Raw genomic sequence first — 24,837 nt, forward strand, 5'->3', positions numbered from 1 at the left:
TGAAATCTTAAATTTATATATTCCAATGATTATTAGTTCACTTCTCCTGGTAAATTTTAATGTTATCGTATACCTACAATGTTATACCACACTTTGGTATAAAATTTATATTTCTATCAAGTTTTATAAATTTTTTATTAATAGTAAATTTTATATTAATATTACATGTATAAAATAATTTTAAATTTTTTGATTAATAGTATATTTAATAAAAAGATTCTTGAGCATCATGGTAAAATGGTCATTTTGCATCAGTCAACAAATTCAGTCAGATGTACAATCAAACAGCATGGTTTCTTACTCAGCCATAATATATTACTTAAAAAGATCTTTCCCAGTCAGCACTTTCTCATTCAACAACAATCAAACATGAGCTAAATCAATTGATATTTAGTCTTTATTCACTGAATCCTAATATGACTAGTTTTCGAGTCTAGACAACTAATCCTTTAATTTTCAAGACTTTTAATTGCAGTGATCAAGTGAACTAATTATCCTAAAAATGAGTGTTTAGTTCGTATTATGAGGGACTTGAATTGTTAGCATCAGGGATCATGAAGCTATTACACATGAATGATCATCACATGTATACTCACACATTAAGATTACAAATTTTTCTATTTAATCCTAGGTTTTTGGTCAAAACACTAGTCATAAAAATTTATCTCATAAACTCATATGATTCAAGCACATTAAGCTAGATGATCATCTAAACCCAACAATACTCATAAATAAATAGAAAGATTGAAACTTTAACATATAAGGATCTTTCATCAAGCAATCATAAAAAAATAAACAAAATATATAATCAAAATTAGCAAATAAACACATAATCTAAAAAATTATCAAGTCTAACACAAAGAAATAAAGTTTTCAACCCTAAATCAAAAAGTAAAACATGAAATAAGTCACATGGAATGCTAAACATGGTCAAAAGAACAAACCTAATGATTCAAATCATGAATCAGCTCTCGAATACATCAGATCCTCATTCCATATCAGCTTAACGGCCCTCCGACAGCCTTTTAGACTCTAAAAATCGCAGTTTGGGGGTTTATTTCCATAGGGAATGAATTATGGTTGAATATATATCATTAGGGGTAATTTCCGGCTCTATTTATGTCTTTTAACGTCGCCACGACGTGGCAAAAGGATTGGCACGCCGTGGTAGATTGTTTCTTTCCATCGACAAAATTTTTGTGATGTGTCAAGTCATGGTTATGGCGTTGCCACGATGTGGTGACCTGGAATCAACATTTTCTCAAAACAAGAAAGTTTTACGAAATTTTGTCTAGTTTTCAGAATACTTTGAATCTCGTCAATCGGAGTTACGAGTCATGAGATATGGCCAAACACTAAAGAGGGATCAAGTTGTCCAACAGTTTCCTTTTTGCGTCTTTTTCAGCTATGTTTGCTTGCTTTTCGCTCTAGCAACATGTTATATCTATAAACTATAATTCAAAGAATTATAAGTACCTTTTAGTTCTAAATAGCATAAAAACATATTATAAAATAATAAGAAAACGCCATAAATATATGTATAAAATAAGCGTTATCAAACTACCCCACACTAGTCTTCTGCTTCTTGTACTTATCATAAGGCAACCACTCGTTTTTCGGCTTTCTCCATATTCATCATATTTATCACCACTAGAGTAAAACACTTGCACTTTCCTATTCTCGTGCTCATCCAAATCACAATCCTTCGTTAAATGTGGCCCATGGCAATCGTCATATCCAACTCTTATGGCATGTATAGTTTGATCCAATTTCGTCATTCGCATATCCATATTCTTTAGTATAGTAATGATTGCAGCCATGTTCTCGTTCCCACCATCTCCTTTACCTATAGTAACATCTTCACATGGGTTATGATATTCGCGTGAGTGCTTTGCAAATTCTTCTATTAACTCTTTATTGGTGGCCGGTTCTTTCTTTGTCATTGGTCTTTGATAGTCAAGAAGTTGCCTTGTTGTAACATTCACCCCATCATAGAAAATAGACACTTCTTTTTGGATATTTAGATCATGTTGAGGACAACTCCTAAGCAACCCCTTGTATATCTCCCATGCTTCATATAATGATTCTACGACTTCTTGTTGAAAATTAGGAATCTTCTTCTTTAGCTTTGAGATCTTTAAAGGTAACCTAAATTGTTCAGTAAAGGCTTCACGAAGATTGGCCCAAGTAGTAATGTATCCGGGCACGAGTGATTTCAACAAAACTTTAGCTTCTCCGGTAAATGTCACCGGAAGCATCCTAAGTAACACTGAATCTCGTGACACGTTTGGAGCATTGAAGTAGTTTGCAATGTCCTTTACTTCATCGATGTGTTTGAATGCTTCTTTGTATTCTTTCCTAGAAAAAGGTATGTCCTTGAGCATTGATAGAATGTGCTCCTTGATCTCAAAACCTCTTTCAACTAGGATCTATGGTGGTACAAGCCCTGGTCCATTACCCTCATGTATCCGCTTCTTGTAATCTCCCATAGTCATTCTCGTGATGTCCGCCATCTCTTCAACCTCGATTTTAATGTCGTCGTCCATATCACTCTATGTTCCTAACGTGTAACCTACTTCTTTCTTGGCTGGAGTCTTCTCAAAAAGCTCGAATTTGTTGTATTGGAAAGTGCTACTTGACTCGTCGACCTTCTTGTCTTTCTTCTTGCTAAAGTTGATTTTAGATCTTGAAGTGGTGGAACTATTGGAGTTTTAGATCATCTGGTCATAAATTACTGAAACAATTCAAAATAAAACAAACACGCGTAAAACGAATAAAAATTACTAAACTAAAAATTGACTGAAACTTAACTGCGACGTGGCCAAGATGCCCACTACGTGGTTGCTGCTCAGAGAGAAAAATAAAATAAAATAAATGCAGAAAAATAACTTTTTGCGGTTTTTACCCCACAAAAAGGATCAAATAATTAAAAGCAATTAAACTATAAATCAAATAAGCCGTTCTCCAACAACGGCGCCAAAAACTTGACGTGCATAGAAGTACCTACTGGCTTTAAATTTATAACCTAACTAACTTAACTAATTTATGCCCCTATAGGCAGTGTACCTAGTCGGATTATAGAATAGTTGGGCTAAGTCGAATGTCGAACACAGAGAACACAATTTAATTTATTAAAATAACTACTTCTAATTATACTAGGAAAACAAACTTAAATCAGGATTTTTTACTAATTTTGCAAGATCAGATGAACTTAAATTAAACTACTATTGAAACTCAACAATTAAGAAAACAAAGAAAACAAATTTACTTCAATATTAAAGAGTACTTATGTTCAGTTCCGATTTCACCTTCTCCTATGGTTGATTTCTAGTGGATTGATTATATTGATTACCAATTTGTTAACTATATATTATGATTAAATATCTACATATACCAATTTATGAATTACCATGCGATGACCAAGCACAAGTTAAACACTGAATCGATAATGAGCACAAATTGGACTATGAATGATAATCTAACAACTACTTGCCTATGATCAAGTTAAGCAACCAAGCACAAATTAAGATTAATTATGCTCTCTAATACAGTTAAAATTACTAGCTTTATTTACCTTATCTAAGATGTGATTAATCCTAACTCTAATTATTTAATGATCATAAAAAATTAGGTGACAAGTTCATGCAATTAGAATGATCAACTATCACATAGAACTTGATTAATAAGCAAGAAAAACTAGAACTAAAACTTGATAGGGATTTGATTATCAAACACAAGTAAAATCAACATAAATGATCCATAAATCGAAATCAACACATAAGGATCAGGTTCATCTTCACCAAACAGAAGTTTAAGGTTTTTAGCCTTTCATAATAGCAGAAAAACACACAAAATCCATCGAAATAAGACTATACATGAGTAATGTTAAGCAAACCGAATAGATCTATATAGAATTCTTCTATATCTCTTCAATTCTTGAGCTCCAATCGATTTCTGATCTTCTCCAAGGTTTCCAGAAGGTTTTAGTCGCAATCCCTCTCAAAAAATCGCTCAGAAGTCTTCCCATTCGACCTAATGTTCGGCAATTTATAGTTACCATATTTCTGAATACCACGATGTGGTTAAAAGGCACCACGTCGTGGTCTTCATCGATATCCCGTATTCTCCAAGTCAGTTCACCAGTCGAGAATCTTCCATTTTCCACATCGTGGTTGATGATCACCACGTCGTGGTCTTCTTTTGTCAACCCTTCTTTTTGTCAGCCCACATTTTCCTGCTTCTAACTCCTCGTTTGCTTCCTTTTCATCCCGAGCATGTTTTTGCTACTACAAAACAGATTTCAACATAAGTATAATTGTAACTAACAGTATTTGAAATATGCACAAAATACATGATAAATATGAACACATCAATAGTATTCGCAAAATTCGTACAAATTAAGTTTAGTCGAACCCATTAATAAAGTCCTTCTTCTTAGCTAAGTATGAATAGTCACACTTCAGCTATAAGACTTTATTATTCTAGAAATGGGATTTTGATTTAGATTTAGTATTTAGATATTGGGACATTGTGACAACAACTATTATATAATGTTTTGATATACTGGGATATGATCATAACATCAATACTTGTTGTGTTCTATATTAACATGTTTAATCCATGAATAATCTTATTATTCAAAAAGTTCATAGTCGTTTATAGTTGTGGGGGCAATTATGAAGTAAGATCAACATGAATTAGATTGGTTGACTTTAACTAGATGAAGGTAGGCAATGGGTTGTAACCAAGTTTCATAGGTACTTTTCAGAGAACTAGTATTGAACTTACCCTCATTAAGATCATCTCATGGATCGCTATCATGACTGATACTTGATTAAAATGTACTATCTTTGTATCCTTAACACCTGATATACATAGTGGCACTTCAGTATAGGGACTGTTGTGCTTTGATATTGTCAAATGTTGGTCCTTAACCGGGCAGTTTTAAAAGCCATTTTCAGGTTTAGTGTGAACTATAAAAGTGGCTTATGTAGTCAAGATAGGATTTGATCCTTTTATGTATTGAGAGTTAGACATCTAAGGCGCCTTACCAAAAGTTGAAATCCAGGTTAGTCGATTCGTATCTCATGTTCAACATGATGTCTGTGACAAAGGGATAACTGATAAATTTACCTTATACACCAATTGTAGCTTTGAGCTTCTGGGGAATTAGGAATTGATAGAATGGCACACAAGTCGTATGGTTTTAGGGGCAGTGTAATGCTGCTAGACGTTTACCACTGTCTATATCAGTCTAATGTGAGTCTTGCGCAAGTGGGAGATTGAAAGATCTAGTATGCTTAAGAGTCATATTAAAGTGATATTGCTAATTAACATATGATCCTAAGGGTCACACTAACAACAACTTGATACATTTGATTATTTATTAGAAATTGATTTTAATAAATATTCAATAAACTCTTATAATTAATTGAAAATTATTTATTTCTAGGAAATATTAATTTTCTTTAGCAAGTAACATTATATAATTCATATGGTATAAATATTAAGTCATGTACAACATTCTGGACTAGAAAGACTCTTTTTTCTTTTACCAAAAAGTTATGGTTTATATTTTATAGAAGAGTTTAAAAAATTTTACTAACTTTATATATTTCTTACTAGTCAAAAAGATAGCTTTCTCTTTAAGAGACAAGTTATGGTTTTTGATTAGTTTAATCAAAAGTAAGAAAGCATAAGGAACATTATGTGCATGGTTTGACTAAAAAGTGGAAGACCCTTTGTGTAAAGATTGTACTTTAAGTGAAGGCTTTAGAGACACCAAAAACGTAACATGCATTGTGCATGTATACTCTCTCACTTTTTTTCATCTTTTGAAGAATATTTGCATTACCTTTTCTCTCTTGAAATTCATATTTGGATATGAACTTTAAGCTTAAGAGTTTAAGAGTTTTACAAGACTAGCATCTTAAATTAAGTTGGCTTCATGCTGGTGTCTCAAAGGTTTCATATTCTACATCAACTTCCAAGCCTCCCTTAGAGGATCCAAAGTCTACAAATGTTGTTCTATTCTTCTTCTTTTGTTTTCTTTCCAAACTTTTCAAGAAGATCCATGGTTGGTTATCACTAGTTTATAATTGTTCAAAAATGTTAAAGTCTTCCGTTGTTAAAATCTTGTTTTTGAAACTATTTTTTGAATAAAAACCCAAAAGTTACATACTTTTGTATTAGTATACTATGACTCTAAAACTCATGTATCTCACGAGACCCCGATCTCATTTTTTTTTGTTAATTGCTATGTACTAAGGTTTAGTTATCAAGTAAACGATTAGAAGCCAACAAGCATTTTTGGAAGACCTAGTGTAGTCTTTATATGTATTAAATTTCTCTTATACTATGGTTATGTATCTTTTATAACACCAATCCTTTGATTCCGATGATGGTTATGTTTTATTTTTTATTTTATTTTTTTTGAAAAATTATGTATTTAAAATGGTTGGAATTAGGGATGACCATATGGACCGGGGAACCGGCCGGAATCGGAACCTGATGGAACCGGTCGGGTCGGGACGGATACTATATTATTGTCGATTTTTGGAACCGGCCCAAAATCGGGAACTGAACCAGACCGAAATATTTCTCAAGACTCGGTAAGAACCTGCAAAAACCGGCAAGAAGCCGACAAGACCCGGCAAAAACTGAAACTATAACCGAAGTTTTTTGTCAAAGTACGTTGCTATTTCTTGAGGCCCGGTTCCAACATTGAAGACCCGGCAAGAACCGGAACCGGTACAACTGCCGGTCCGGTTCGGTTCCTATTTTCCACCTAGTTCGGTTCCCGGGTCGAGTCCGGTTCGGGTCGGTTCCTTTGCTCATCCCTAGTTAGAATATATATATATATATATATATATATATATATATATATATATATATATATATATATATATATATATATATATATATATATATATATATATATATATATATATATATATATATATATATATATATATATGGGTTTTACGCATGGGCCAATGCCTCCTCTTTTTTCGGCACCTAAGTTCCATTGGGGGCTTCCATTTTTTTGAGACATGACTTGCATTTTGGGTTGAGATTGGGATTCGGGTTGGTATTGGGGTTGAGTTTTTGCAACACATTCGAAGGGGTCGAAATCCATGCGGTGATCGTTGTTAGCCTATATATTATTTGCCCACTTGCTTATGGGCCCTTTAGTCTTTAGCCCATTTGGGTTTTGTCTAGCTAGTATTTATATCTGCTTTATTATTTGTAGCATTGATGCTTTCATTGAGAAACCTTGTAATTTATCTTTATCATAAACATATGGCAATGTTACCATGGTATCAGAGCGGAGGTTTGATATGTTGCTAGAAGCCTCTGTAGCGGTCATCTGTGGCGCGGATCGAAATTTTCTAGGGTTACTGTAGTAGTTTCGATAACAGTTTCGTTCAAACTGTTGATGCTTCTTCGTTGGTGATATTCGTTTGTTTGATGGTATTCGTTTGCTGATGCTGTTAATTCGTTGTTGTTGTTTGATTTCTTGCTGTCTGATTGATTGCTTCCGCTGGTTTGTTACTCCTCTCATTCTCAGATTGTTATACGGTTATTGTGGTTATTTATTCATTGCCAACATGACTGGAAAGGATGATTCCCTTCAGTCAATTAGTACTCGTCTAGATGGAAAGAATTATACGTATTGGAGTTACATTATGAAGAACTTCCTTCGTTGGAAGAATATGTGGGGCTATGTCACCAGGACTAAAGCCAAACCCACAGTGCCTCAAGCTGAGAATTTTGATTTATTGGTTGATGCTTGGGAGACTGATAACTCCAAGGTCACTACTTGGATTAATATATTTGTTACTCAGTCTATTAGTATGCAGTTGGCTAAATATGACACAACAAAGGAAGTTTGGAATCACTTGGAGAGACTGTATACTCAGTCCAATTTTGCTAAACAATACCAGTTAGAATATGATATTCGTGCTCTTCAACAAAATGATAGGATCATTCAAGATTTCGATGTTGTTATGTCTGATTTGAGGGGTCAATTGGCTCTTACTGAATTTAAAGAGTTAAAAGATTTTGAGCCTTACATTTCTAGGAGGGAAGAACAACGTTTGGTCCAGTTCTTGATGGCCTTGCGTTCTAATTTTGAAGGCCTACGTGGAACGATTCTTCATCGCTCTCCCCTTCCCTCAGTGGATTCTTTTGTTCATGAGTTGATTGCTGAAGAGACTCGTATCAAGTCTCATGCAGACAAAGGGTTTAAAGCAACCTCCATTCCTACTTCCACTCCAGTTATGCTTGTTGTTTCCTTTAATCAGTCTCGACAATCTTTAAGGGTTGCTTATGATAAGTGTGTATTCTGCAAACAAAAAAATCATTGGAAAGCTCAGTGTCCATTGTTAGTCAACAAGGGTAAATTTGGTCAGCTTCATTCGGGACAACAAAATAGTTATGGTCAACAGAAGTTTCAGCCACGTTCCTCTGGTACTCCTCCATGGACACCTCGTCCTCCATAGTTGTTGTTGTTGCTACACCACCAGTTGACACAGAATTTCTTGGAAACATGCCACCATCTGCACTGGATCCTAAGGTTTTTGAGAGTTTGAGACAGTATTTGGCCTCTAATCCCACTGCCATGTCTGCATCCATGTCTCATTCTGGTCCTACTTCATTCGGTACATCAGGTATTCCCTCATCTTTGTGGATTTTAGATTCTGGTGCAACCCATCACATGACTCCTCATTTACCATCATTTACTTCTTTGTCACATGTGTCATCTATTTCTGTTATGTCTTCTAGTTATACATCTATGCTAGTTGAGGGTGTTAGGTATGTCTCTATTTATCATATCACTCTCCTTGATGTTTATTACATTCCTAAACTTACTTTGAATATTGCCTCAGTCAGTCAGTTATGTAAGTCTGGTAACTGGGTGTTCTTTTCTGATTCTGTCTGTGTTATACATGATCAACACACCCAGAAGGTCATTGGGATCGGCCGTCGAGTGGGGGAACTGTATGTATTGGAGGTTCTCAAAGTATATAATATTACTGCCTCTAACAATGATTTGTCTTCTTTTTGTTTGAGTCCTTTGTCGTCTGAGTTTTATCTTTCGCATTCTCTTTTGGGACATGTGTCTCTATCACGTTTCAGTTTTCTAGCATCTAGTGGTGTTTTGGGTCATTTGAACATTTGTGATATTTCTGATTGTAGTGGTTGTATACTGGCAAAATTCTATTCTTTACCTTTCAATAAAATCATGTCTTGTTCTACTGTGTCACACCCCCAAACCGGAACGGAAGAAACGTTCGGGGGCGGAGGACGTCATGTTTAGTATCACAGGACATGCATCATAGTAATCAAAGTAATAAACAACCATTGTATTAATATTAAAGTGTTTACAAAGTATGTGTTTCACATAAGATAGATTACAAAAGAAAATGACAAAACAAAACATGAAGCTACTATGCTCCATCTTCTGAATGCCAACACATGTACCTGTCTACTAGTTACCTGAGAATATAAGTTATTTTGAAAGAATAGATCAGCATTTAAGCTGGTGAGTTCATAAGTATTTAAGTGATGTATTAGTAAGTTGAAAGCTCTTTTAGAAAAGTTCGCCTGTTCCTCAGAAGATCCTATACCTTCCGATGTGATGAAAGATAAGTTTAAATGACTCTACAATCCTTTCTATGAGTACTAAATGAATAAAAGTTATATAGAACATAGATCAAACAAACAATCGATTGTGTGAATCTGCCCTAAGCCCACAACCAAACAAGGAACAGGGAATGAGGCGGAAGTCACGCATCCCATTGTTTGTTAGATCTTCATTGTATATAACTCTGGTGCATTCATTTGGTACTCACGGAGTAAACTGTAATAGTTCCTTTAGTAAAAACATTGTAACCACAATAGTTCCTTCTATAATCACTTAGTTTACGCTAGTTATATATGATCTAATATCGAACAGGTAGTTAATTGTGTGAATCTGCCCTAAGCCCACAACCAAACAAGGAACAGGAAGTAAGGCGGAAAACACACATCTAACTATCTGTCGGATATTACATATATATAACCCTGATGTGTAAACTAAAGTATTATAGAATTAACCACTTAAGGTCCTTTAAGTTGTACTGGTTTAATAAAATGGATTAAACCTTTCACTGTTAAGTTTCTAGTTTAGTTTACTCAATGTTCTATCTAAAAATATGTTTTTGTACTAGAAAACGATGTATTGAATTTGTATACTATGACCTAACCTATACCTGGTACTCCTTATGATTACTTGGTGTATATGAAGTATATATATAGTCAAGATCGAATGGATAGTAGATTGAGTGCATCTGCTCTAAACCCACAACCAAACAAGGAACAGGGAATGAAGCGGAAGGCACACATTCTACTATCTGTTGGACTCAATTAATATATATCCTAGATGTATCTCCCGAGAAATTATAAAGTTAGCATTATAAGTCACCTTATAACTGAATGTTTATGTTACACATTTTACTTATGTTTAATGTTTTTCCTTGTATCATACATCGTGTTTGCTAACCCTGGTACGTTGTATTTGTACCTATGTTATTGAAACCCGGTATGACGTTGTACCTCGTGTTTGATAACCCTGGTACGTTGTATTTGTACCGTTGTTTGTGCAAACCCGAAATGATATGTTATTACTTCATATTTTTGAACCTGAGTTTTTATATATGTTTATGTTTTTCTTGTATCATACTTCGTGTTTGCTAACCCTGGTACGTGGTATTCGTACCTTTGTTATTGAAACGCGGTATGACGTAAGTGTCATTCTTCAAGCTTTCTAACCCTGTTACGTTGTATTTGTACCTTTGTTATTGAAACCCGGTATGACGTTGTACCTTGTGTTTGCTAAACCATGTATGTGGTATTCGTACTTTAGTTTATGCAAAAACGGTATTTCCTGTGTAATTTCATGACTTGTTCTTCTGTTATAGTTATAGTATGTTCCTTCTGTACTAGTTATAGTATGAACTCTCTGTACTAGTTATAGTATGAACTCTATGTACTAGTTATAGTATGAACTCTCTGTACTAGTTATAGTATGAACTGAATCCCTAAACTATACCTATTATGGTTTTCTAGTATGTTTGTTTGAATTGTTACTACCTTGAAATAAGGACTCATTTATCTACTAAGTTATGATTTCACTTTAAAAACAGAGTTTTATAAACCATAAAGTAATATAACTTTTAAAAGAGTTTTTGCAATGAATTGATCACTTAATAACACATAAGTAATCCTTAAAATGATGTTTATCACAAAACATTTACACAATTATCATTGTGTTCTACTTCTATTCCCCCCTTAAAAGCATTTAAAACATTTAAAAGATTGATTATAGGGGTATGAACTCACCTTATATGGGTGATTCAATTGCAGCTACTTGTAAGGATGAGAAGTTCCACGAATGAAGTCTCGAGACACAAACGAATCCTAAATGACATATAATAGCATATATTGACATGAATATAGGGTTTAGAAGTAAATACATGCAAGGAAACACCTTTAGGGACTAAGAAACACTTAGACCAAGTGTTAGAATCACATGTGATTCATCTAAGGGATGCTTAAGGCCACTAATTGGTGTTTACAGCCATGGGTTTACGGCCATGGAGTTTACGGCCGTAAACTCATGGTAAAAGGTGCACAGGAGGGTGTTTGAATGATAGGGAAGCTTGTGGGACTATTGCTCTACAAGAGGATGAGCAAAACTAACTTTTTAGGAGGTGTTGAGATGTTTACGGCCACACTAAAAGTGTATGGCCGTAAACTCTCCAAATGGTGCCTTTTTGGGTCTTAAAGGAGAGGGGTTTAAAAGGTTCAAGTGTTCTAATAGATAGCAAGTGTATTGAAGGGTTTAGGGCTCAACTAGATGATAGATGGAATACTCACACTTTTGAGGGCCTTTGAGGAGTTTTTGGCCACCAAGAACAAGTGTGTGTTCTTGGTGTTCTTGGTGAAAGATGATGATTATGGAAATGTAGACAAAAGAGTTGATTTTTGTGGATGGAATCAAAGGATGATACATGATTAAGAAGGATAACAACTCAAAGATGGAAGAACGCTTACGTTTTTGAAGATCTAGGATGAAAGGCTTGATGATACTTGAGAGAGAAATCAAGTGTTCTTGAGGTGAAAGTGTAAGAAATGAAGAAAAGTGAAGGAAATGAGACTTAAGGGGGGAGTTTACGGCCAGACATGAGTTTACGGCCGTAAACTCATGTGTTATGGTCGTGAACTCCTTTTTGGTGGTGTTTAAGGCTTGAATGTTGTATAGTAACTCTAGCAGGTACTTCCTAACACTCATTCCTTGAATATAGAAGGCTTAAAACTCATTAGAATGACCCTAAACAAGGCTAGAAGGCAATGAACTTAAGTCTGACTTTTGGTTGATTGGCTTGACTTTACAAGGAAAAAAATTTCAGGTTGTCACATTATCCCCCCGTTAAAGGGAATTTCCTCCCGAAATTAGCTTTCTAAGCAGTACCACTGGGGTTGTACTCCTGTGATTGACAGAATACCTACTCGTAGACCTGGGAACTTTTCCCTAATGTTCATATAGGATTCATACTTCGTCCATCTATCATTACCTCGTGTATACATGTCATGTATGATTAAGATTAGTAAGACGGTCGGATATGCGACTCTGCCCCATATTCACAACTAAACAAGGAACAGGAGATAGGGCGGAAGCACACATACTAAATCTGCGTAATCAAAATCATATACCACCCTTGCGTATACACTGAATAGTGATAGGTGGGCTGTATTCGTCCTTAGCCTCTGTACTTGAACTTGATCTGTTGAACGAGTGGTATTTCGGGAAAGTCTGCTGAATATACGGTGGCAAGGCTTCGGAGGGCAAAGTACTCTTCGCATGAGTACTTCAGGGTTTAGGATACAAGGTAGACGATTCCGAGGTCTGGGTCGGACTGTCATTACGAATGACGAGAGTTTCATGAATTTGATGGTCGAGGCGTTGTAAACATATGAACTTAGTATGGTGAGGACCTCGCCAACTCATGACGAATGATAACAACGGACTCTTTACTGAACAAGGTTTGGCCGATTTGAAAGAAACGTTGATTATATGACGGTGTATTCCGAATGTGTTCGACAATGTACTCTGTGTAAACGTTCTAGTGTTTTTTGTTTTTTCCTTGTTATTACCACTGCCACAAATCGTACCGCGATAAGCAAGTACTAATAGTGCAAGTGTTTTGATAACTAGTGTCAGTCCTTTAGGTTTCGATCCTCTTTGGTACTTCTATGATCGCCTGGCATGTACAAGTTATGTATAATTAAGATTAATAAGACGGTCGACTGAGTAACTCTGCCCTAAATCCACAACCAGACAAGGAACAGGAATTAAGGAGGAATTACTCACTCTAAGTCTGCAAAACCTTAGTTTTGCACAACTCTAATGTATATACTAAGCCATCATAGCTTTCCTGAACGGATCTTTAGTTCTCTTGTGAATACTGTGACTTGAACAAGTTATTATAATTACTTTTAAATGTTTTCCCCAAAGTTTTAATCTTATATATAAATATAAATGAAATTTTAAAGTAATTTTATTTAAAAGACATACCAAAATTTCAAAAGAGGGGTCTTTTGTTACTCCTTTATGTCAAGTAGTTAGATTCCTCCTTCTCCTCCGTCACCTTTCTCTGTTGGACAGTCTTTCTTGGCATGTCCCATCTCACCACACGCATGGCATACCTGAACTATACTAACATCGGTGGTTGAAGTGATATGCTGAGTCGGAGTTCTGCAGAAGCGAACTCCTTCGTCATTTCTCTCCATTGGACATTCTTTCCTGAAGTGTCCAAATTCGCCACAAATGAAACATACTTGTTTTACTTGGGGGATTGGCTGTGTCGGCGCCCTGCAGAAACAGCCAGTGCGCCCCTTTCTGTTACAATTTCTACATTGTAACTCTCGGCAGGCTCCGTTGTGGTGGTAGTTGCATTTGTTGCACTTCGGGATATTTCCAGCATATCGCTTGACGGGGATTGTAGTGGAAGATGAAGTACCAGATGTCGTGACCACAGGGGTAGTCAGAGGCTGTCGTCTCTTGTTAGAACCTTGAACCGACTTTTTCCCCTTTTTCTTTTGTTTCTTGTTTTTAGGTTTATGGTCTGGGGTGTCTTTGTCAACAGACACTCACTGGTTCCCGTGATTGTTACTGCGATTAGCATAATTGGCACCACTTTCGCTTCCTCTGGCGTTAATAGCATCAAAATGTGCCATGACGGCTGTCACAGCAGCTATGACAGCAGCCTGAAAAGTAGTGGAATCTATCTGCAGAATTGGTGACTCGCCTGTTGGTTGGTTTCCTTCTTGTGAAGACATGATTCTGTTGCATGGCAAAGAATGATCTCGTGAGTAATGATGGTCATCACTAGATGTATTCTATCAACATAAATGTACCAAACAATTTCACTCTTTACTGGACTATTCTCAATGTTTCTGTCAACATTTCTTATATATGTCCATGATAGTAAGTTGAAGTGGGTTTTGTACGAGTGATATTTGAACTAAGTTATCCTTGTTTCCTAGTGTCTCCGGTTCTGACTTTCATAGGGTTCTGGAAGATAATTCATAATGAAAGTCTATATATAATATAAACTTCGTGAATCAGAAGTGGTTATCCTCGAATGAAATTCTGTGAACTGAATATTTGTTACTGGCTGCAAGAAAAGTAATAGATTTAACACATAGTGTGAGTAGTGTATTCACTAACTCACTAAGTCAATTAAGGTTATTATTTATTAGTGTGACGCATAGGATGTTTTAGTTTCTCTGGCTGATCCTTCTCAGAAAACTTCTCATGAACTTGCTCTTGTTTCTCCTTGACTCTTCTGCTGACTGCTTATGAAGAAGTGGTTATATTTATCTCGGTTCGTCGTGCGAGAATAAGATGTCTAAAGAACTTATGAGTTTAAGTGTAACATCATGGGGTGATCCTTTACAGGTCCTCCTATAATTGTGCAATATATACAAGTTGTATATAATTTAAGATTAAATAGACCTTCGAATAAGTGATCTTACTCTAAAACCACAACCAAATATGGAACAGGAAGTGGAGCATAGATCACAAATTCTAAGCCTATAAAATCTCAATTATATAAAACTTTGGAAGTATACACTCCAGAATCATAGACCTACCAGAAGGGTCTTTTAAGTTCTCACATAAATTATTTATAGTGCCTAAAATACTCCTATAGTATTTTAATGTATTGAACTTGGTATGTTTTAAACTTATTGTTGTCTTATAGTATCATAAAATACTCCCATAGTATTTTAACTTTATGTACTGATCTAGAAATTCCTTGAACAAAGTTAGGTAAGTTTTAAGGCTGTTGCAACACCACATCACTACCAAACACATGTCGGTCACATCTCAAATGAATATAGTTGATAAGGCTATATTGATTCCAGATGTGATTACATAACTGTCCAGGCTTGACCGCAATGTTAAACCTTTAAATCCTTCTGTTATGTTCTTCTTGTGATACTTGTTCTAGTATATATAAGCATGTATGTATAATTTTATAAGGTATTGTTATACCTTTAAAATTTATTATTATCCAGAGCACTTCGGCCACATTGTATTTATAGTTTTATATCTTTTATAGGTTGATATACTTAGTTCACTATAAACAATGCTCTGATACCAATCTGTCACACCCCCAAACCGGACCGGCGGAAACGTTCGGGGGCGGAGGACGTCATGTTTAGTATCACAAGACATGCATCATAGTAATCAAAGTAATAAACAACCATTGTATTAATATTAAAGTGTTTACAAAGTATGTGTTTCACATAAGACAGATTACAAAAGTAAATGACAAAACAAAACATGAAGCTACTATGCTCCATCTTCTGAATCCCAACACGTGTACCTGTCTACTAGTTACCTGAGAATACAAGTTATTTTGAAAGAGTAGATCAGCATTTAAGCTGGTGAGTTCATAAGTATTTAAGTGATGTATTAGCAAGTTGAAAGCTCTTTTAGAAAAGTTCGCCTGTTCCTCAGAAGATCCTATACCTTCCGATGTGATGAAAGATAAGCTTAAATGACTCTACAATCCTTTCTATGAGTACTAAATGAATAAAAGTTATATAGAACATAGATCAAACAAACAATCGATTGTGTGAATCTGCCCTAAGCCCACAACCAAACAAGGAACAGGGAATGAGGCGGAAGTCACGCATCCCATTGTTTGTTAGATCTTCATTGCATATAACTCTGGTGCATTCATTTGGTACTCACGGAGTAAACTGTAATAGTTCCTTTAGTAAAAACATTGTAACCACAATAGTTCCTTCTATAATCACTTAGTTTACACTAGTTATATATGATCTAATATCGAACAGGTAGTTAATTGTGTGAATCTGCCCTAAGCCCACAACCAAACAAGGAACAGGAAGTAAGGCGGAAAACACACATCTAACTATCTGTCGAATATTACATATATATAACCCTGATGTGTAAACTAAAGTATTATAGAATTAACCACTTAAGGTCCTTTAAGTTGTACTGGTTTAATAAAATAGATTAAACCTTTCACTGTTAAGTTTCTAGTTTAGTTTACTCAATGTTCTATCTAAAAATATGTTTTTGTACTAGAAAACGATGTATTGAATTTGTATACTATGACCTAACCTATACCTGGTACTCCTTATGATTACTTGGTGTATACGAAGTATATATATAGTCAAGATCGAATGGATAGTAGACTGAGTGCATCTGCTCTAAACCCACAACCAAACAAGGAACAGGGAATGAAGTGGAAGGCACACATTCTACTATCTGTTGGACTCAATTAATATATATCCTAGATGTATCTACCGAGAAATTATAAAGTTAGCATTATAAGTCACCTTATAACTGAATGTTTATGTTACACATTTTACTTATGTTTAATGTTTTTCCTTGTATCATACATCATGTTTGCTAACCCTGGTACGTTGTATTTGTACCTATGTTATTGAAACCCGGTATGACGTTGTACCTCGTGTTTGATAACCCTGGTACGTTGTATTTGTACCGTTGTTTGTGCAAACCCGAAATGATATGTTATTACTTCATATTTTTGAACCTGAGTTTTTATATATGTTTATGTTTTTCTTGTATCATACTTCGTGTTTGCTAACCCTGGTACGTGGTATTCGTACCTTTGTTATTGAAATGCGGTATGACGTAAGTGTCATTCTTCAAGCTTTCTAACCCTGTTACGTTGTATTTGTACCTTTGTTATTGAAACCCGGTATGACGTTGTACCTTGTGTTTGCTAACCCATGTACGTGGTATTCGTACTTTAGTTTATGCAAAAACGGTATTTCCTGTGTAATTTCATGACTTGTTCTTCTGTTATAGTTATAGTATATTCCTTCTGTACTAGTTATAGTATGAACCCTCTGTACTAGCTATAGTATGAACTCTCTGTACTAGTTATAGTATGAACTCTATGTACTAGTTATAGTATGAACTCTCTGTACTAGTTATAGTATGAACTGAATCCCTAAACTATACCTATTATAGTTTACTAGTATGTTTGTTTGAGATGTTACTACCTTGAAATAAGGACTCATTTATCTACTAAGTTATGATTTCTCTTTAAAAACAGAGTTTTATAAACCATAAAGTAATATAACTTTTAAAAGAGTTTTTGCAATGAATTGATCACTTAATAACACATAAGTAATCCTTAAAATGATGTTTATCACAAAACATTTACACAATTATCATTGTGTTCTACATGTATTCCCCCCTTAAAGGCATTTAAAACATTTAAAAGATTGATTATAGGGGTATGAACTCACCTTATATGGGTGATTCAATTGCAGCTGCTTGTAAGGATGAGAAGTTCCACGAATGAAGTCTCGAGACACAAACGAATCCTAAATGACATATAATAGCATATATTGACATGAATATAGGGTTTAGAAGTAACTACATGCAAGGAAACACCTTTAGGGACTAAGAAACACTTACACTAAGTGTTAGAATCACATGTGATTCATCTAAGGGATGCTTAAGGCCACTAATTGGTGTTTGCGGCCATGGGTTTACGGCCATGGAGTTTACGGCCGTAAACTCATGGCAAAAGGTGCACAAGAGGTGTTTGAATGATAGGGAAGCTTGTGGGACTATTGCTCTACAAGAGGATGAGCAAAACTAACCTTTTAGGAGGTGTTGAGATGTTTACGGCCACAGTAAAAGTGTATGGCCGTAAACTCTCCAAATGGTGCCTTTTGGGGTCTTAAAGGAGAGGGGTTTAAAAGGTTCAAGTGTTCTAATAGATAGCAAGTGTCTAGAAGGGTTTAGGGCTCATGACATGACCAAAACAAGGGTTTACGGCCAAGGGAGATTTCATGGCCGTAAACTATTGATGTTAATTCCTAGATGGTTGATTGAAGACTATGATCTAGTGTTTAACATGTCTAACTAGATGATAGATGGAATACTAACACTTTTGAGGGCCTTTGAGGAGTTTTCAGCCACCAAGAACAAGTGTGTGTTCTTGGTGAAAGATGATGATTATGGAAATCTAGACAAAAGAGTTGATTTTTGTGGATGGAATCAAAGGATGATACATGATTAAGAAGGATAACAACTCAAAGATGGAAGAACACTTACGTTTTTGAAGATCTAGGATGAAAGGCTTGATGATACTTGAGAGAGAAATCAAGTGTTCTTGAGGTGAAAGTGTAAGAAATGAAGAAAAGTGAAGGAAATGAGACTTAAGGGGGGAGTTTACGGCCAGCCATGAGTTTACGGCCGTAAACTCATGTGTTATGGTCGTGAACTCCTTTTTGGTGGTGTTTAAGGCTTGAATGTTGTACAATGACTCTAGCAGGTACTTCCTAACACTCGTTCCTTGAATATACAAGGCTTAACACTCATTAGAATGACCCTAAACAAGGGTAGAAGGCAATGAACTTAAGTCTGACTTTTGGTTGATTGGCTTGACTTTACAAGGCAAAAATTTTCAGGTTGTCACATACTGCTCCTTTTGACATTATTCATTCTGATGTGTGGGGTCCTACACCAGTATCCACAAAGGGTGGGTCAACCTATTATGTATATTTTATAGATGATTATAATCGATATACATGGGTTTATCTTATGAAACGCAGATCTGATTTCATTGGTATTTACAACAATTTTACATCTCTTGTTAAAACTCAACATTCGGCTGTGATTAAGTACTTCAGGTGTGACTTAGGGGTGAATATACCTCTAATGATTTTACTCAGTTACTTGTTTCTGATGGTACCATACACCAATCATCATGTACTGACACTCCTCAGCAAAACGGTGTGGCATAATGAAAACACTGTCATATTGTTGAAATTGTCCGTTCATTGCTCCTGTCTGCGCAGGTCCCTAGTGCCTTTTGAGGAGAAGCAGTCCTAACTGTTGTTTATGTGATTAATCGTATCCTTACTTCATTGAATTCAGGAATATCTCCTTTTGAGAAGCTATATGGTCATCTACCAGACTACTCTTCCTTACGAGTTTTTAGATGTACTTGCTTTGTTCTTCGTCCTCATGTTGAGAGGAACAAGTTGGGACTGAAATCTGCTATTTGTGTATTTTTGGGGTATGGTTTGGGATAAAAAGGATACCGTTGCTATGATCCTGCGAGTCAGAAGTTATATGTTTCCTGGCATGTCACTTTTTTGGAACATATTCCTTTCTACTTGATTCCTGCTACAGCCAACAATGTAACGAACTCCAATCTTCTGCATATTGATCCTTTTGATGAATAGATTGAGGCTCGAGACCCATCTATGCCACCTGATCCTTCAGCTCATGACACACCCACTTCTTCAGAGAGTTCCTCGACTCCCCCTGTTCCTGAGTCTGCTCCTCCGACTATTAAAATTGAAGATCCACCTCCACCACCACCCCTCAGGAGATCTACTCGTCTTTTCAAGTCCACCAAGCTTCCAGATTTTGCTTACTCCACATACTCAGCACTATTTGCTTCATTTATAGCGAGCATCCATCGTCTGTCTGAACCTGAATCGTATAGAGAAGTTGTTTTAGATCCTCTTTGGCAGAATGCTATGGCTGAGGAACTCACTGCTCTTCATCAGACTCATACATGGGATTTGGTTTCCCTTCCTCCTGGGAAACATATGATAGGTTGTCGTTGGGTGTACAAGATAAAAACAAAAGCGGATGGGTCTGTTGAGTGGTACAAGGCCAGACTTGTAGCAGAAAGGTATTCCCAACAGTACGGTTTTGACTACGAGGACACATTTTCCCCAGTTGCAAAGATGACGACAGTCTGTACTATGATTGCAGATGCATCCGTTCGACAGTGAAAGATCTTTCAAATGGATGTCAAGAATTAATTTTTGAATGGTGACCTCCATGAAGAGGTTTATATGATTCCTCCCCTAGGAATTCAGCATCAATCAGGTGAGGTTTGTCGGCTTCGCAAAGCTTTGTATGGTCTCAAGCAAGCCCCTCGTGCTTGGTTTGAGAAATTCTCCATAGTGATTACCTCTCTTGGATTTGTCTAGAATAATCATGATTCTGCTTTGTTTGTTAGATACTCGAGTGCACGACGGATTCTTTTGTCCTTATATGTGGATGACATGATTATTACTGGTGATGACCATGGTGGTATTTGAGTCTTTGAAACATGATCTAGCTTATCGATTTTCTATGAAGGATTTCGGCTTGCTGCATTATTTCTTGGGTATTGAGGTAGCTCAGTCTATGATAATCGGACTGTTGATTCTCCTCTTGAAATCAATGCACAGTACTCTCCTACTGATGGTGTTCCTGTTGGATCTATATGCCCAAGAATCATTATTGAGTGACATTGCTAATAACATATGATCCTATAGGGTCACACCTTAATCAAGTTGGTACTTATTGAATATTTATTATATATTTGATAATAATAAATAAATTCAACTCTTGTATTTAATTAGAGAAAAATTATTGTTCTATGAAAATAATATTGTAAGAAGTAGAAAAATAGCCTTTATATGATAAGGTATCATAAAATAAGTCATGTACAAAGTTTTTGGACACTTTGGTTAAGCATGATTAATTCAAGGACTTACTCTACCTAGGATAAAGGACAAAGGAAACATTTTTATATTAAAAATGCCATATGGCCGAAAGTGTGTAGGAAGCATGGAGGTTGTTTGTCAACCTCCATGATAATGTCCCCCATGCCTCTCTTTATAGCCCATAATTTTGAATCTAATATTCAAAAGGCCATACTTGGATGAGGTTATAAATAGAGGGTCTTATGCATGAAGACATTACAAGTTTTTGGTCTAAATCTTCTTCCCTTTTCTTTTCTCTCAAAACCGTGAGCTAGTGAAGAGCTTGGAGCTCTTTCCTCTTTTGAAGACATTACAAGCTTTTGGTGTTTACTTTGGGTATTTGTTTTAGTGCTTAATTGTTTAATCACTTAAGGCTTCAAGAACAAAGTTGTACAAGAAGAAATCTAGCAATTTTGGTACCTTATTCTTGTTGGTGGATTACTTGTAGAGCAGATCAAGCTCCTTGTTCTTTCCACCTACTTTAACACCCCAAATCCAAGAGGGTTCAAAGGCTACAAAGGTTATATTTTCTAAACACCCTATGGTTGTTATAATATAATTCTAATCTCTTTAAAAGGATCCTTGGTGGTTTGTTTTGTTGCTAGACTCGAAATTTATAAGAAAATTTTAAAGCTTCCGTTGCCGGTTTTTATGAAAAACTATTTATTTTATGCAACAAAAACCCTTCAGTGGTATCAGAGCCATATTTTAAATGTTAGAATGATTTTTATGTTATAATAATCTTTGGTTTTTGGAAAACAATCATGGATTTCTTTTTGGCTAAAGAAATGTCCATATTTGTTTTCTTTTGCAACTTGTTGTTAAAAGTGTTTATTTTGTATATAACCATTTTCATGCATTTTGGTTATATAAAAGTTGTCTTAGAAAAAACAAAGAGTTGCTTTTTGATATGTTTGATATGTTTGTATAAACAAGCCATTAGGACATTTGTGGTTGGTATTTTTTTATTCATATGATGATGTAACAGATAAATAGGTATTATTTCATTTGTTCATTTTACATGTAATAAATTAGTTTTAGACTAGTTGTATTTTATTTTTATAAAATGTAACAAGATGGAGTATAAAGTTCTTATGAAGACATGGAGCCTTTTGAAGACATTGAAGTGTCCTAATAAGTCCTTTAGGAAATGACTTAATATTTGTTGTGATGGCTCACAATAAATATTACTAGAAAATGACTTTGTTTATACATTTTAAATGCATGCTTGTGATGTTTATTTTTGTTGTTATAAAATGTTGTATGATAAATATGTTTGCCATGCTAAAAACATTTTCACAAAAATAACATCAAACTTGGGGTTTAGAGTTTTATATAAAAGTTTCAACATAAGATATCAAAACTAAGTTTTTTCATTAAAAAGAGTTTTTGAATATTAAACTCTAAAGTAGCCAAACTTTTGAGATATAAAAGGTTTAAAATATTTATTTTTAAACTTAATCTAAACTCCATATGTCACACCCCCAAACCGGAACGGCGGAACCGTTCGGGGGTGGAGGATGTCATGTGTAGTATCACAACAATTGTATCATAGCAATCATAGTAAACACAACCATTACATTGAATACATATGTGAAAAAGGTTTACATCTGTTTAAGTCTTGTTTGAATTCATCGAAAGTATGAGAAAAATGTAAAGACGTGACTCTAAGTCCTTCGTCTTCTCAAAACTCCAGGTGATACCTGTCTACTGATTTCCTGAGAATACAAGCAGTTTTGAAAGAGTATCAGTATAAAGCTGGTGAGTTCATAAGCATGTTTTATAATGAAAACCTGTTGACGAATCAGTGAAAATGTTTGTATGTTTCCAAGAAAATCCAATATTTTCTTAAGTAATGAAAAGTAGTCTTAAACCCTAAGACCAATTGTAAGTTTGTTATTGAATTCTGTTCTTGTATGAAATCCATGGCTACCACCAGTAATGTAAGTAATGTATAGTATGAAAACCCTGGCTAACACCAGTATGTAGTATGTAGTAGTTCTATTAATGAAAATAAAACTATTGAAGAATGAATTCCCGTAAACAAAAGGTTAGTTTATACTTATTATGAGTCGTATAACCATGCTTGATATGACTGATGACCTCAACGACGTTCTTCAGGCGTCGTACAGTATGATATTTGTCACCCCAGGCATGCCTGCCTAACTGTAGCTAGCAGTTTAGGTGTGGGATTGTCAGTCCCGAATAGACCTATTCACAAATATCACACTCTCCCTCCAGGAGACTCTCGTTACACTATACGTTGAGGATTTTACCAGTACCCAGAATGGTACAAATAAAGAGTGGTCTCATAATCCTATATTAACTAGTTTACGTGTGATTTTGTAGTGCTATACCATATTGAAATCCGTGTGTATACTTTATGAGGTAATAATTATATTTAATAATTACTAAATGTTGTACTCTTGTAGTAGTACATATCATAAACTAAATCTGTCATAGTTTATAAGTTTTATACTTGCTAAAGTCCTTTTGTTTTAGTTCACATAATCATTTTTGTTTGGCTTGTATTCCCCCCTGAAAATGTTTAAAAACCATAAAAGCGTAGGGGTATGAAATCACTGTTGTTGTGTGAAAACGTCGACTGGAAACGAAGATCATCGGGTTGTTGTACGGCACTTAACGGAATCCTAATAACAATCAAATACATAATGTATCTAAATTAGCGATTTTGTTAGATAAAGTGTTACATAAACACTTGCTTTCGGTTAAGGAATGTTACCGGGACTTGGTTGAATCGGAAAACGAGTTTTTCACTGCTCAAGAGACGTGTACGGCCGGGAACAGGGGTTTACGGCCGTGAAGGGAGTTTACGGTCGACAGGCAGTTTACGGCCGTGAACTAGGTTTACGGCCTTTGAAGATTCGAGGAGTGTACGGCTGTAAGCACAAGAACAATGATTACGGCCTTTGAAGATTTGAAGATCTGGGTGTGTACGTCCCCAAACTCAAGAACAATGGTGCTTGATTTCGTAGAAAACGTGTTCCAGATGCTCCCAATCGACCCCAGATGATAATTTTTGATGTTTTTCGGAAGAAAGGAGGCGTTTTAGGTGTTTACGGCCAGGGGTTCTAGAGAGAGAATGAGAGAGTCTCTGGTCAAAAGTGTTCAAATGAGGGTGGGGGTCTCATATATATAGGGGATTCGTGGTCGGTGGGTGGGGGGTCCACCCTACGCTGGCCGTAAACGAGTGTACGGCCGTACACGAGTTTACGGCCGTAAACTCAGTAAGGCCGGAACTTGTTTGATTTTTCGAGAGATTCGGGTTTTCGTGTGATTTGGTTCCGACTCGCATATATAAATTTAATTATATAACACTAAATGATTTTCTAAATCAAGAAGTTTGAAGGAAAATTAATAAAATTCAAATTTTATTAATGGAAATCGGATAACAGAAACGGAAAAAGTTGCGGGTTGTCACATCATCCCCCCGTTAGAGGGAATTTCGTCCCAAAATTTAAGCATAGAATACAAATCATGGACTTGGAAAAAGATGAGGGGTACTTCTGTTTCATTGAATCTTCACGCTCCCAAGTGAATTCAGGTCCCCGCTTGGCATTCCAGCGAACCTTCACGATCGGGATGCGACTTTGTTTCGTTCGTTTGACTTCCTGATCCATGATTTCTACAGGTTCATCTACGAAGTGTAAGCTCTTGTCTAGTTCGATCTCATCGAGGGGAATCACAAGTGTCTCCTCG

The 24,837-nt window shown here is 35.6% G+C and overlaps 1 protein-coding gene and 1 non-coding gene across 2 annotated transcripts; both read left to right on the plus strand.

Annotated features, from left to right (window-relative positions):
* The first annotated feature begins 2,022 nt into the window (after positions 1–2,022).
* On the plus strand, positions 2,023–2,129 carry LOC145123040 (small nucleolar RNA R71). The gene has a single exon (XR_013714920.1). It is a non-coding gene; the product is annotated as a small nucleolar RNA R71 (small nucleolar RNA).
* A 5,481-nt stretch (positions 2,130–7,610) lies between these two features.
* Positions 7,611–8,504, plus strand: LOC145122416 (uncharacterized). Its single transcript, XM_079058020.1, has one exon. It carries the CDS (start codon positions 7,611–7,613, stop codon positions 8,502–8,504), a length of 894 nt encoding a protein of 297 aa, XP_078914146.1.
* Positions 8,505–24,837: the final 16,333 nt, after the last annotated feature.

Source organism: Lactuca virosa, chromosome 6 (assembly GCF_052849685.1).
Source record: "Lactuca virosa cultivar CGN04683 chromosome 6, Lactuca_virosa_CGN04683_v6, whole genome shotgun sequence".
Lineage (NCBI taxonomy): Eukaryota > Viridiplantae > Streptophyta > Magnoliopsida > Asterales > Asteraceae > Lactuca > Lactuca virosa.

Coding starts and splice junctions, on each gene's coding strand:
- LOC145122416 (XM_079058020.1), top strand. CDS start 7,611: ATGACTGGAAAGGATGATTCCCTTCAGTCAATTAGTACTCGTCTAGAT.